The sequence below is a fragment of the Pelophylax lessonae genome (genome assembly GCF_965119305.1).
Source record: "Pelophylax lessonae genome assembly, chromosome: 6".
NCBI classification, from domain to species: domain Eukaryota; kingdom Metazoa; phylum Chordata; class Amphibia; order Anura; family Ranidae; genus Pelophylax; species Pelophylax lessonae.
Genome location: NC_138773.1, coordinates 17999258 through 18013418, shown reverse-complemented (window position 1 = coordinate 18013418; position 14161 = coordinate 17999258). Strand labels below are relative to the sequence as shown.

At 46.5% G+C, this 14161-nt stretch overlaps 1 protein-coding gene across 1 annotated transcript in view; it reads right to left on the bottom strand.

The window, feature by feature from the left end:
* Positions 1-14161, bottom strand: part of LOC309558965 (uncharacterized protein) — a 50329-nt gene that overhangs the window by 26120 nt on the left and 10048 nt on the right. The window contains exon 2 of the mRNA XM_082262069.1: positions 8617-8746. Within this exon, the coding sequence (XP_082118195.1) occupies positions 8617-8746 (130 nt within the window). The remainder of the gene's footprint in view (positions 1-8616; positions 8747-14161) is intronic.

The window sequence follows — 14161 nt, the reverse complement described above, 5'->3', positions numbered from 1 at the left end:
ATCCAGGGTAGGTGGTGGGTTGAAAACGGGGATGTGGCATTTTCGAGATTCACCCAATCCTTGGAGCTTGCATGGGCGTGCCAATCCACTATTCTGGATAGGTGGTGTCCCAGCTAAGTCTGGGTTTCTCAGAGTGCTATATGAACTCTGAGCATAAACGCTGGTAAGATTGGAAAAAAGCGGGCGGTATTTGAATAGGGATGGCTTGGAGAATATACAGCAGCCTAGGGAGAATATTCATCTTGATAATGGCAATTCTGCCAAACCTGGAGAATGGACCCTGTGACCATGTCCGTAAATCTGATTTAACTGTGTGCAATATTGCTAGGTGGTTTTTCGTATATAGGTCAGAAAGCTTACTGGGCAACTGAATTCCCAAGTACGTAATGGCCTGGGGCTCCCATTGAAAGGGGAAATTGGAGCTGCATAGTAGCGATAACGAAGAGGGGAGGGAAATGTTAAGGGTTCGTGAATTGGCATAGTTGATTTTTAGATTGGAGAGCTCCTGGAATGTTTTTTAGAACTGAAAGGAGGTTCGGTATAGTAAGCAGTGGGTTGGTGAGGAACAGGAGAATATCATCGGCATATGCTGCCAATTTATAGGTCTTGCCTGCTAGAGAGATTCCCTTAATGTCCGAATTATCCTGGATTTGACGGAGCAATGGTTCTAGCGTGAGGATATAAATTAGTGGTGACAGAGGGCAACCCTGTCTTGTACCATTCGACACAGAGAAGGTGTCCGACAAGGAGCCATTAATCCGGACCCTAGCCGTGGGGGCTGAATACAGGACCAAGACATACTGTAGAAATCGGTCCGACATACCAAGTGCCTTGAGCGCTTCGGACATAAAGTCCCAAGCCACCCTGTCAAACGCCTTCTCCGCGTCGAGGGTCAAGAAAAATCCAGGTGTTTGGGATGAGGAGAGCCAGTGGTGAAGGTGGAGGGCTTTAATAGTGTTATCCCTTGCTTCACGACTGGGGACAAATCCTACCTGATCAAGAGAAATCACACTGGGAATGATGGGGAGGAGGCGATTAGCTAAGACTTTCGTGTCTGGACCCAAGGTGTCTGGAAATGCGTTAAAGTGTCGACCATATGTGGCAACAATACGTCTGAAAAAGTTTTGTAGTATCCTACAGGAGGACCGTCTGGACCGGGGGACTTGCCCGGTTTAGATTGTTTAAGGGCCGCCAGAACTACCATAGATGTAATGGGTTCGTTGAGGTCTGATAGAGCGTAGTCTGATAAAGGTGGAGGGGAGAATTTTTGTAGGAACTGCCTAATCTTGTTCAATCTGGATTGCTGAAGTTCAGGAGACTCTGCCTCCGGTAGGTTATATAATTTGGAGTAGTAGCGTTCAAATTGGTCAGCTATATACGGTGTGGAGGGAAACGCCTTTCCCGTTGGGTCAGTAATGGTATGTATTGTGTTCGCTGCCCTTTTCTTTTGTAGAGCCCTAGCTAGCAATCTGCCGGATTTCTTGGCATGTTCGTAAAACAAGCTATGGGAAAAGACAAATTTACGGCGAACAGATTTTCCCAATTCCTCTAACAGTTCTTGGCGAGCTGAGGTAAGTTTCGTGAGAGTACCCTCTGCTAGGGACCATTTGTGGGAACATTCCAGGACACTTATCTTTCGTGTGAGTTCCTCTATATGCACTAAGTGGGCTTTTTTTTTGCGTTCAGATGCCAATGCTATGAGTTCTCCGTGAATCACACACTTGTGCGCTGCCCATAATGTGACGTAATTGGTGTCTGGGGAGGCATTTTCCACAAAATAGTGGGAGAGACGGTCGGTGAGGGAAGCAACATGTGCAGGGTCAGATAGGAGAGAATTGTCTAACCGCCATGAGCGCGAGGTGTGTGAATGTGCCGTAAGGGAGAAGGTTACGCTTATGGGGTGATGGTCAGAGAGGAACATCGGCTCTATGGAAGCTGACGAGAGTGTCGGTAGAAGGTCTTGGGAGAGAAAGAATAAGTCAATGCGAGAGTAGCGACCGTGAGGGGAGGAATAGAAGGTAAAATCTTTGGTACTGGGAAAGAAAGTGCGCCAAGAGTCGTGTAGAAGAAGGGTCGTCAGCATGGTCTTGATGGAGAGCAGCATATTGGAGGGACGAAGAACCCTCGGACGTATCTAGAAGCGGGGATAAAACCACGTTGAAGTCCCCTCCTAGAATGAGCTGTCCCGAGAGGAATTCCGTCAGTTGTCGAAGTGTGGACCGGAAAAAGGGGACGAGATGCTTGTTTGGAGCGTAGATGTTGGCCAACGTGAGTGGTTGGCCGTGAAGTGTACCTTTGAGGAATAGAAACCTGACATTTTTGTCAGCCAAGAAAGGGGCAATGATTGGAAAGGAGAATGGATACTCCTTTGGATTTAGAGTTGGCAGAAGTTGCGTGATATGCAGTAGGGAATTGCTTTGTTTGCAGTTTTTGACTGCTATCGGTCCGAAAGTGAGTTTCTTGAAGAAAAACGATATCTGCCTTTGGCTTACGGAGGGTGATAAAGAGCTTAGAGCGTTTTTCGGGGACATTTAGACCTCTCACATTGAGAGGGTACAATTTAAGTGTAGGGAGCATAAGGACGGGAGCCTAGGAGCCTCTAAGAGGGGGGGGGGTGAAGAGAGGAAGGATAGAGGATAAGGGAGGGATAGAAGGGGTAAGGGTAAGTGGGGAGGAAAGGGGGATGAGGTAAAGGGTGCAGGAAAAGAGGAAGGGAGTAGGGTGTTGGGGTAAACCACCACTAAGTCTGGCTGGCCGGACCTGAGTAATTCGGTTTAGAGGAACTTGTGGGAATAGTGGTATAGATAGGTGATTAGAGGGGTGCTTTCACAAGGGGATAAGGGTACCACTAATAGGGGGTTGGAGTAGGTTGAACCGGAAGAGGAAACTAGGACTAGCCAGCGGACTAGGGAGAACGGCCACGAGCCTAAAGGAGCTTGCAAAAGTTGTAGGAGACTAGATGACATATTGGGTAGTATGCTATTAAACTGCAAGGATGAGTGAGGGGAAGCAAACAATGAAGTTGGGTATAGTTCTGTGGCAAGGTGTTACAGGGGTAGATGCAATAGCTGCACGCCTGAGGAGATTACCGCCAATGGGAGGGAACCGTATCCACTCTAGGAGTCTTTTGCTACTGTGCATCCAAACGTAGGGGGGGATAAGTCTAAGCTGGCACAGCGTTCGGGGTCATGCACTTAGTAAACACATCTCCTGAGTATAGTATTGGGAAAGGCAAAAGAAGGGGATGGAGTAGAGCCCCATCATGAACAGGAGGAGGCCTCGTACATAAACACAAACAGCATAACCCTATATTGTTAGGACAAACTAAGAGCTTTCAATTATGCTACCCGTGATATTAATTGTTCCCCCCCCCAGTGGGGGACAAACTTGGGAACATTCGGGAGACAAAAAAAAAAAGAAAAAAAAAGGGGGGTGTATAGATAACAAAGCAGGTCAGCAACGGGACGGGCATAGTAGTGAGCTACAAAGTACTTTACCACTCCAAATGTAGTGCGACAGACAGGGAAGCAGAATGTGTCCAGGGGGTCGAGGCAGGCAGCATCATGATGTCTTCACGGGGAACCAGGAGGCACAGCTGAGTTGGTAAGAAAGTCAGTAAAGACAGCAGGAGCAGCAAGGGAGAAGGATCAGAATGCAATATGCAGAATCTATATAAAAAAGAGTGAGTCAGACTAGTTGCCTCTTCTGGGTCTGCGATGTTGAGGAGGTTTAGTTGGGCTGTGGAAACCGTGGGGGTCTGAAGGCCCATGTGGCTGTCTGCTTCCGGAGGGCGATCGGTAACGTCTGGTCTGAGCTTCCTAGGCGTCCATTTGTTCACCTTCGGGGGCTTCCCCATGGCCATTGATGCTTCTGAATTCCGCATACCAATTAGGCAGGGCCATGAATGGAATTCCCAATGTGGAGCAGAAGTGGGAGATGTCCTCAGGGACCCTAAGTAGGGCCGTGCGGTCTTGTGTAGTTGCGGATAGGCAGAATGGGGACTTCCACTTGTAGGTAATGCCCTTGGCCCGAAGAAGATCAAGTAATGGTCTAAGCTCCCTGTGGCGTTGTAGGGTAATGCCTGAAAGGTCTTGGTATAACTGCACTCGGGTGCCCTCCCATTCTATCTGTTGTCTGTTCCTGGCCTTGCGCAGTATGTCCTCCTTCAGGCAGTAGTCAACGATACAGCATACCACATCCCTAGGTGGATCCCCCTCCCTGCCCCTAGCTCTTAGAGCTCTTTGGATACGCTTTTAAGTCAATGGGGGATTGTGGTGGTCTGTCAAGGAGGGAATTAAACAGGGCAATAACAGTGGGGGCTAGGTGGTCTCCTTCCACTGTTTTTGGCAAGCCCCTGATTCGGAGGTTATGACTCCTGCCACGATTGTCCAGATCCTCTAAATGGCACTGCATGTCCCTCATTTGCAAGGTCTGGGTGTCAGTTTTGCAGTATAACTCGCGGATGGCTGATTCCTGGTGGGTTGTGATATTCTCTACCTCTTGCACTCTGCCAGTGAGGGAGTGTATATCCGCCCTCAGCTCAGATTTTGCCGCCCCCAATGTGTCTTTTATATCTGCAGAAATGTACTTTAGGTCGTCCTTACAGAGCTGTTTGTGGGGTGCGGGTGGCTGGGAGTCAGGCTCAGAGTCCCCTGAAGTGACTGCTGCATAGGAGCGGGGAGATGGGGGGGGGATTAGTGGCGGGCGTGGTTTTGCGGCCTGTCAGGGCCATATTTGAGGCCTGTGTACGGAACAGCTCCGGGATGCTGGGGCTGATCTTGGAGCCTGTGTCCCTCAGGGAGTGGGTGGCGGATGATGAGCGGGCGGAGGACGCCATCCTTACCAGGACTGGGCAGTGCTGGATGTCTCCTTGTGTGCTATGAAGCGGCTCGTGGCAGCGGGAGCTCCTATCCTAAGTGGCCATCTTCCAGCGCGTCCAGACCACGCTCCCCTCGCCCATCATTTTTACCCTCCTCATGGAACCTCTAGCCCAAAAAGTCTGCTCCAACCCCCATTTCAGAGGTATATGCATTAATGGCCTGGAGCATAAAATCGGCCTCTTCAAGTACAATGTTCTGCTCCTTTTGTCCCAACCCGCTTTGTCCCTTGTGGCAACCTACGCCCTGCTGCAGGAATTCAGTGAGGTTTCATATTATAAATTGAATGCCAGCAAATCCCAAATTCTTGCACTACATTTATCTCCTACTCTCCAACATACTCTATCCAAACAGTTCCCCTTTACAAAGGCCCAGCAATCTTTGAGTTATCTAGGTATTGACTCTGCACATATCGCACTTATACACCCACAACTTTAAACCCCTACTAGATTCCCTACCCCACCTACTAGCTTCCCTGAAGTCCCAGGAACTTTCCATCGCAGGCAGGATAGCCACCTTCAAAATGCTAATCCTCCCTAAAATGTTATATTTCTTTTGCACCCTGATAATGCCCTTACCTGGGTCTTTTTTTCATGTCAATTCAAAAGGTCATCACCAAGTTCATCTGGAACCAAAAGGCCTCGAGATGCTCCTTTTTACATCATGACTAGACATAGAAATCTGGGCAGCATGGGGTGCCTGATATTAGGTCTTACTACAAAGCATGTATCCTTGACCAACTTAAACACCCCTCATAAACTCTGGACCAACATTGAGGCTAACATGGCCCCCCACAAAAACCTACAAGACGCCCTTATCGCCGTTAAATTGGGAGCTAAACCCCCGCTATCTCTTTCTCCTACAAAAATATCCACCAAGATGTGGATGGAATTCCCATTGCAGTTGTCTTCTGATGACCTGGGTCACAAGATTCCTCTTCCACTGACTCTCCTGACATATTTAATTCCCAACCTGGACTTTGGACACCTAGACACTCCTCCTGCCCACATATCTACATCCATGACCTCTACCAGGGCCAATCGTTGACCTCCTTTGACGACCAGGTCAGTAAATTCGACCTACCTCTCAAAACACTTCACACTTACCTCCAAATATGTTCCTTCCTCCATGCACGCCCTTTACCCACACATCTTGAAATACCTACCGCGAGACTTACCTACCGCAAAGTTTTTTCAAGACTCCTGTAGCCCCTATAGAGGTATTACTCTGTTATATCAAGCCGGTACTCACCAGAGCACCGAAACGACTATGATTACAAAATGGGAAAACACTCTGCAGGCGTCCTTCCCGGGGTCATCCTGGCAGAAAGCCTTTTCCTCTACATACTCCGCCACTAAATGTGTCAACCACTTGGAACAATATCTCAAAACGACCCACCCCTGGTACCTAATCCCTTTTAAACTCTCCAAAATGTACCTGTCTCTTTCAGCCCTGTGCTGGCGGAAATGCGGCGAACAAGGCACCCTGTACCACACAATATGGTCTTGTATGTCACTTAGATCCTTTTGGAACCAAATATTTTCACTAATTTCGGACATCTGCACTTATCCTGTAGTGCCAGAACCTACCCTTGCTCTTCTTCATCTCCATATACTCACCTTTTTACCTAAATATAGATCAATAGTTGTCCATCTCCCTCTAGCGCCTAAACTTACAATTAGGAGACTCTGGAAATCCACAGACTCCCCTTCATTGAGTGAAACTATTCTCACTCTGAATCAACAATGCGAACTAGAGCACACTCTAGCGCGCACCTACTTAACCGTAAACTCCTTTCGCAGGAAATGGGATGCTTGGTTACTGCATCGCAAATGCACTATTACCATCTGATGTTGTTTAATATTTGCTTGAATACTCTTAATTGTGGATATACTTGTTGAGCTACCACTTTGTTTTACCCCCTACTCTTCCTCCCACTCTATGTGTTCCCTCCCCCCTTGTGTGTGTTTCACCTTTAGCTCCCTTATCTCATATCTGGGACTATGCCCCCAGGAGCTGACCATATGTTGAATATTTACTGTTTTCTTCATTACATGGGGGTCCCCCCCCCCCTGGGCACAGTTCGATCCCTCTGGGGTGCCTGGGGTGGGGCGGTACCTCGTCCCTTTATACGAAACTATACTTATATTGTAGTCATATGTTTCTGCTGGTTGGTTCCTTTTGGTCACCGCACCTATTTTTGAATGTATACCTTTATGTGAATTACTCAGCTAAAGTTTTGTTGCTGTCAATGCTTGTTATTGAAATTATTAAAAATTATTGAAACTAAAAGATGATGTTATGCCGAGTAAATAGATACCTAACATGTCATGCTTTAAAGGAGTGCACACCCATGGAATAGAGTCAAACTATGATACTTAAAATTTTTTTACAGTTTACCTGTTTAGAGTTACAGAGGAGGTTTTGGGCTAGAATTATTGCTCTCGCTCTAACGTTTGCAGCAAAACTTCACATGTGTGATGCGAACACTGTTTACATACAGTATGTGTGCGTAACTTACATATGAGTTTGCTTTTGTGCGCAAGTACGGAGGGATGGGAGCACTTTACATTTTTTTCCTTATTTATTTATTTACACTGTCCCTTTATTTTATATATATATATTTTTTATCACTTTTATTCCAATTACAAGGAATGTAAACATCCCTTGTAATAAGAATAAGGATGACAGGTCCTCTTTACGGAGAGATCTCTCCAAATCTCTCCTCTACCTTTTTGAAAGCAAATGATCAAAAAAAGTGTGATCTTTTGCTTAAAAAAAAATGTATACTTGGGCCCTAGACTGTAAGAAACATTGTGACATTGCTTTAGTCCTCCCAAGTCATAGAGATGATCAGCGATGATCTGGTCTCTGTTCACCTCTATGGCCAGCCACGCGGACGGTTGTATAATTTCCCGGTTTCGACAGTAAGAGCAGTAAGCCCGAGAAACATCGGTAACCGAGGTAGGGGGGGGGGGGGTCCCCTTCCGCTGCTATTAAAGTGATCCAGCAGCTAATGAACCGCTTAAATGGCTTTTATGAGAAACAGAATTGCTGGCTGAAAAAAAAAAAAAAAAAACAGGGTTATGGCTGATAACTTCAGCCATAACCCTGGTAAACCACTTCAAAGCCGCAACATATATTTATGTATTGCAGTCGGCAAGTGGCTAGAGAAAACCAACTGTAAGACTGTTCCAATGTTTTGGTTTGGTGCATCAAAGCCTTAAAAAAAAAAAAATCTAATGAATGAATCCTGGAGGCAACATCATTGTTCCACTTTTTATTTTACGAATATCTGTCCTTTAAGTTGTTCCACAGTATATGCAGGACATCTCACAGCAGGCTGGCAGGTCCCTACACAGTATTGTAGGATGTACTGGGGCAGGTTGAAGCTTTGATTTTTTTTTAAATCTGGAAATTTGTATACAAAAGCCACTCACGATCAGGGCACTTCCAGATCATCCTGTAGCAGGACAAGGACCTGCACATTTCCAAAAAATGCCCTGCAGCTGTGCTGCATTGATGTGAACGGACACCATAGAGAATTCCATTGTCATGCAGTGGACAGCAACTGCATGAGAAAATGTGCTAGTGTGAATGGGGGTCTTATAGTCAAGGCTATGAAGTGGATCTCAGAGACAGCTTGACTTCAGGTATGAAGTTAGTGTCCTTGATCTGAATGATATATACTGTATACTGTACATGTCACTTTGCACCTTGAAGGCATTTGAAGCATTACCTGTAGACAAGCAGGGGCACAATAAAATCAGCAGAATGGTCTTCTCTCTCCGCATTCAGCAGCTTTTGTAAAGAGGCACCAAACCCACTATTCTGCCAGATAACTTCAGTATCAAGTGGTAAAAAGTTTCCTGGAACAAGAAAAGAACAGAATTGCAGAAAAGTGATGATAAAAATGTAGTTATATTAGCTTCAGCTTTGCAGGGGTAGCATATTATGTAATTATGTAGATTAACAGGTGCTGGTAATTAATCATGTTAAACACCCCACATATATGAATCCTGGGAGTGGTATTCCAAGTGGTGCCCAGACCCTGATTAGGGGAGATGCTTCCAAAATTCTACCATACAAAAAACACCAAAAAGGAACAAAAGCATCTACACAGGCTACCAAATTGGAAAAATAATCAATGTATTGGTCATTAATTGTTAAAAATAAAAAAAGCAGGGCATACCCTCCACCCCAAAAGAAAAAAAAGTTACCACTCGGAGTGTATTTTCTCCAAAACCCCCGCCCACCCTATGCTCTCCCCGCCCTCCCCCACCACATGCCCAGAGAACCCACCCCACTCAGCCACCCTCAAAATTCCCCTCCCCCTAGGTTCCATCACCCCCACACACCTTCCTTCTCCCCACCTAACCCTGCCACACCCCCCCCCCCCATAGATGGCGAGTCCAGTCTTCATTGGATTCCTAATTATAGTGGAAACCTATATGGTACGATGAGGCGTAAACCAATTGCTGCTTAAATGGACTATATGGTCTGCTGATCCGTACACCTGCTAATCCCACTGTGTCCAGCCCACTCCTCCAGAACTATAATCATGAATACCTGGAGCGGCTGTGGGGCTACAAGTACAAGTAGCGGTGTGATCGGTATGACCATTGCAAAGTTTGTGAGCTAATAATCCTGTATACTCGAGTGAAGTCACTCAACTGCACTATTGTGAATAATGCCAGATTGTAGAAATCCCCAGATGTTACTTGTTGCAACGATGTTGCTAAATATAGCGTATCTGATTTATGGATATCTTGCCTGTCTCCTGTTGCTGCTCCCACTCAACTATGAGGTGTCCAATCTGTCATGCAGTTACAGCCTCTTGGGCACTTAGCAGCTGATGAACATCTGTTGGGGTATTTGAGCTGAGATTGGGGATCGTTCGGCTATCTAATTGTGTGTCCACCCTCGGGATATTGGAAACTGATTTATACAGCATACAGCTCCAATACCACAACAGAGAGATTAATACAGATTGGCAGACCATGCAGTACAGTTAAGCAGCAATTGGTTTATTCCTCATCATACCATCTAGGTTTCCATTATAACTAGAGACCCCATGTAGTGGGAGGGGGGACAGGGTTAGTTGGGGAGAAGGAAGGTGTGTGGGGGTGGTGAAACCTAGGGTGGAGGGGAATTTGGAGTGAGGTGGGTTTTTTGGGCATGTGGTAGGGGAGGGCATAGGGTGGGTATGGGTTGGGGTGGGAATACACTCCGAGTGGTAAAGTTTTTTTTTTATTAGTGTACTTCGGAAGTTGAAGCTGGACAGGTCAGCAGGTCGGCCCTTGATGTCAGGAATGTGAGCAGACTGTCAGTGTTGGTGATTTACAGCTTTCTGAAAGTGAGAATCCCCAGTGCTGAGCCGAGTGGAGAAAGCACCCTGCCGGCATCAGCTTTGACCCTTGCTGGGCTAAAAAATAATCAGTGAAGGGGATTGGGCATTGTAAAGGAGAATGGGGGGGGGGGGATTTTGTGAAGAAGTGGCATAATGTGGAGTCGGATGGGGGCCAATGTGTATAGGGGTAATGAATGAAGGAGGGTAAGTATATACAGGGAGAAAGTAATATGTAAAAGAGGGGGAATGGTGTATAACCAATATGGGGAGGAGTAATGTGTACAGGGAGGGGGGGTAATGTGTGCAAGAGGGGGCAGTGTTTACAGGGAGGGGGATTAATGTGTACAGGGAAGGGGCTGTATATACAGGGGGGGGGGGTAATGTGTAAAGGAAGGGGGCTGTGTGTACAGGAAGGGGGCTGTGTGTACAGAGAGGGGACTGTATGTACAGGGAGGGGGTAATGTGTAAAGGGAGGGGGCTGTATGTACAGAGAAGGGGTAATGTGTACAATGAGGGGGCTGTATGTAATGGGAGGGGGTAATGTGTACAGAGAGGGGGCTGTATGTACGGGGGGGCTTTATGTACAGGGAAGGGGTAATGTGTACAGGGAGGGGGCTGTATGTACAGGGAAAGGGGAATGTGTACAAGGAGCAGTGGTGTATTTAGGTTTTGTGCTGCCCTAGGCCTAACTATGCTTGGGCACCCCCTAATTTACATATGACCCACCCCTTCCTGTAAAGGCCACACCCCTTCCTGTTACCCGCCCTGTCATCTGTAAATCACAGACCATAACGACAGTCTATCAGTGCCCTTCAATACAGCCTCATCAGTGCCCATCAGTGCAGCCTCATTAGTTTCCATCAGTGGCCACCAATGCAAAATATCAGTGCCCATCAGGACAGCATATCAGTGCGGCCTTGTGCCCATCAGTGCAGCATATCAGTTGCCCATCAGTGCCACCTCGTGCCAATCAGTGCAGCACATCAGTTACCCATCAGTGCAGCACATTGGTTGCCCATCAGTGCAGCATATCAGTTGCCCATCAGTGCAGCATATCAGTGCCCATCAGTGCAGCTTATCAGTGCTGCCTTATTAGTGCAGCTTATCAGTGTCACCTCATCAGTGCAGCCTTATCGGTGCCCATTAGTTCAGCCTTATGTCACTGGATTAGTAAGGATTACTCCTTTCTTTTGGGATATTTGGATTTGTGTTTGCTGCCACTGATTTGTAATCATAGGATTATTTCACTTATTTGTATAATGAATAGGACGTCCATAGTCATACAAATAAGTGAAATAATCAGTGGCAGCAAACACAAGTATATCCAAGTACAAGTATATCCAAATATCTTATAAGCCGGCGGGGACCCTTTTCGTGTGGGAGCTGGGAGGAGGCTATTTTTTTTTTCGTGCGGGTTGCAGCTTTTTTGCTGCCCCCCTGCAAAGTGCTGCCCTAGGCCTGGGCCTTGTTGGCCTAGGCCAAGATACAGCACTGACAAGGAGGGGGCTGTATGTATGGGGGGGGGGGGGGCTTTATGTACAGGGAAGGGGTAATGTGTACAGGGAGGGGGCTGTATGTACAGGGAAGGGGTAATGTGTACAGGGAGGGGCTGTATGTACAGGGAGGGGGGTAATGTGTACAGGGAGGGGGCTGTATGTACAGGGAGGGTGGTAATGTGCACAGGGATGGGGCTGTATGCACAGGGTGGGGGGAAATGTGTACAGGGAGGGGGTAATGTGTACAGGGAGGGGGCTGTATGTAATGGGAGGGGGGGTAATGTGTACTGGGAGGGGGCTGTGTGTAATGGGAGGGGGGGTATTGTGTACAGGGAGGGGGCTGTGTGTAATGGGAGGGGGGGGTAATGTGTACTGGGAGGGGGCTGTGTGTAATGGGAGGGGGGTAATGTGTGCTTCACTCTTCTGAATCTTGCGCCTTCTTCGATAAGCAGTTCTAAGCCTCAATCACACCCACTGTTTGGCGACCATGTAATTCTCACCTCTGAGGAAAGCGAACAGAGGGGTGTTCAGCCCATCCTTATTTACAACATAGATAACTGTTAAGCAATAAAACAGTCACCCTCTCATTCAAAAAAAAAAAGCCAAATTTGCTTTAGTGAAAGTCTCTGAATAAACAGTCAAAGTTTCAATGTGCAGTTCTTTGTAGCTTCTTTACTACTTCCATATATACACATCAAATGTCCTTTTAAATGCAGTTCTCCTTAAAATGTACTCTACAATTCTGTGCAATGACAAGAAATGTGATTTTCAATTCACCAAATCCTCCACTGGTTCCATTAGCAACTCACCTTCACATGTGGACCTAAATACCCAAAGGACTAATGTGCTTTTTCCCTTTAGTTTGGGACTAACATAGGTAATGACTGTAAAGTACAGCCCGGAGCAAAATAAAAAAAAAATAAAAAATAGGCGCAGGGCGAGCATGACTGGGCCGTCAGGGGAATTGACAGAGTAGGGATTAAAAAATGAGTAAGCTCCGTTGGGGTTCTTCCCTATTGGCCCCTATTAGTTGCTGTGGAAGGGGCTGAATAGGGGGGGGAGTTCTGCTGGACCTGCAGTTCCCAGGCATTAGAAAAGCGTGGGTGAAGGACCGTTCCCGCCCGCCTGCCCTTACATTGGAATTTCTTTATACTGCGATTGTTTTCAGATTTGACGGTTGGGGTCTTTGGAGGTGTTTTGGTAAAACCTGCTGTGCTTATCAGCTTAGGGACCCATCTAAGGTATGGAGTCACCTGGGGAATGCCGGTTAATAGATGGGTTAACTGGTAGTTTAAATTGGGAGGTATCTGCTGTGTGTTGAGGTCGTCCCCGAGTCGGTGTGGTGCGGCTGGGGACCGTTAAGAATTACGCAGATACAAAATGGTATTTGATATTTGGGGCCTCCAAAGATCGGCAAGATGTTTATCTTTTATTATATTATTTTGGTTCCTGTTCTAAGGAATGTGTTATATACTGTATATATTTTGTTACTGGTTAATAAATGGCCGTTTCGGCCAATTTTACTCCAACAACGGTGTCTGCGCATTTTCTGCAGGAAGTTGAGGTAAAATTACATCTGGGGTGCCTTAGACATGACTGTCTTTCTCTATGGGATACACCTTACAGCTCCATGCACACTGGTGTGTTTTTTAGTTATTTTCCAATATTTTTTATTAAAGTTTTGCAAAAAGTATACAAAATGTACAACAGTGCAAAGTGTGCCCATAAGGCTTGGTCATATACAACAGAGATAGCATAACATCCTCAAAATGTAAATCGAAGCACAACTGACACAGACATAGCCAGTGTAAGAAACTCATCATAAACAGAATAATTCTTGGAATGGCAGCCCAAGTCAGGGTCAAAGCAGAACCCCGAATTGACCGCCAGGTTGGCCAGCGGGCCCGAGCCCCCCCCGGAGCCCCACAAGGGAACATACTGCGCCCTAGGAGGGAGGTGGTCCCCGACCCCCGGCCTCAGCCCCCCACCCCATACTGAGGGGGGGCACCGACTCTCCGGCTGTGCACTGTAATGAGTAAGAATGATAAAACGGGGAGAAAAAAGGACAAAAACAAAAACAAAAAAGGGAAGGAGTGAGCAAAGAGAAGGGGAGCAGAGAATAAAAGAAGGGAAAGAGAGAAGGGAGTCAGGTGGTCAACGAGGGCTCAACTGGTGTGTTTTTTAAACAAAAAAAAATGATGGATAAAAAACGCTGGTAAGAGCTTTTGTAATAGTATAGTTTTAGGAGCGTTTAAGAGCATTTAGGAGCGTTGGCATTTCATAGCACTTTTGCAGTTTCTTAAAAAAAATAAAAATAAAACTAAGCTCAAACAATGCTATCAGTAGCGTTTAATAGCGCTGAGCAGCGTTTAGGAGCGTTTCTGCTGGTAAAATGCTCTAAAAAAACTCTACAAAAACATTTTTTTTTCTGCTCCTAG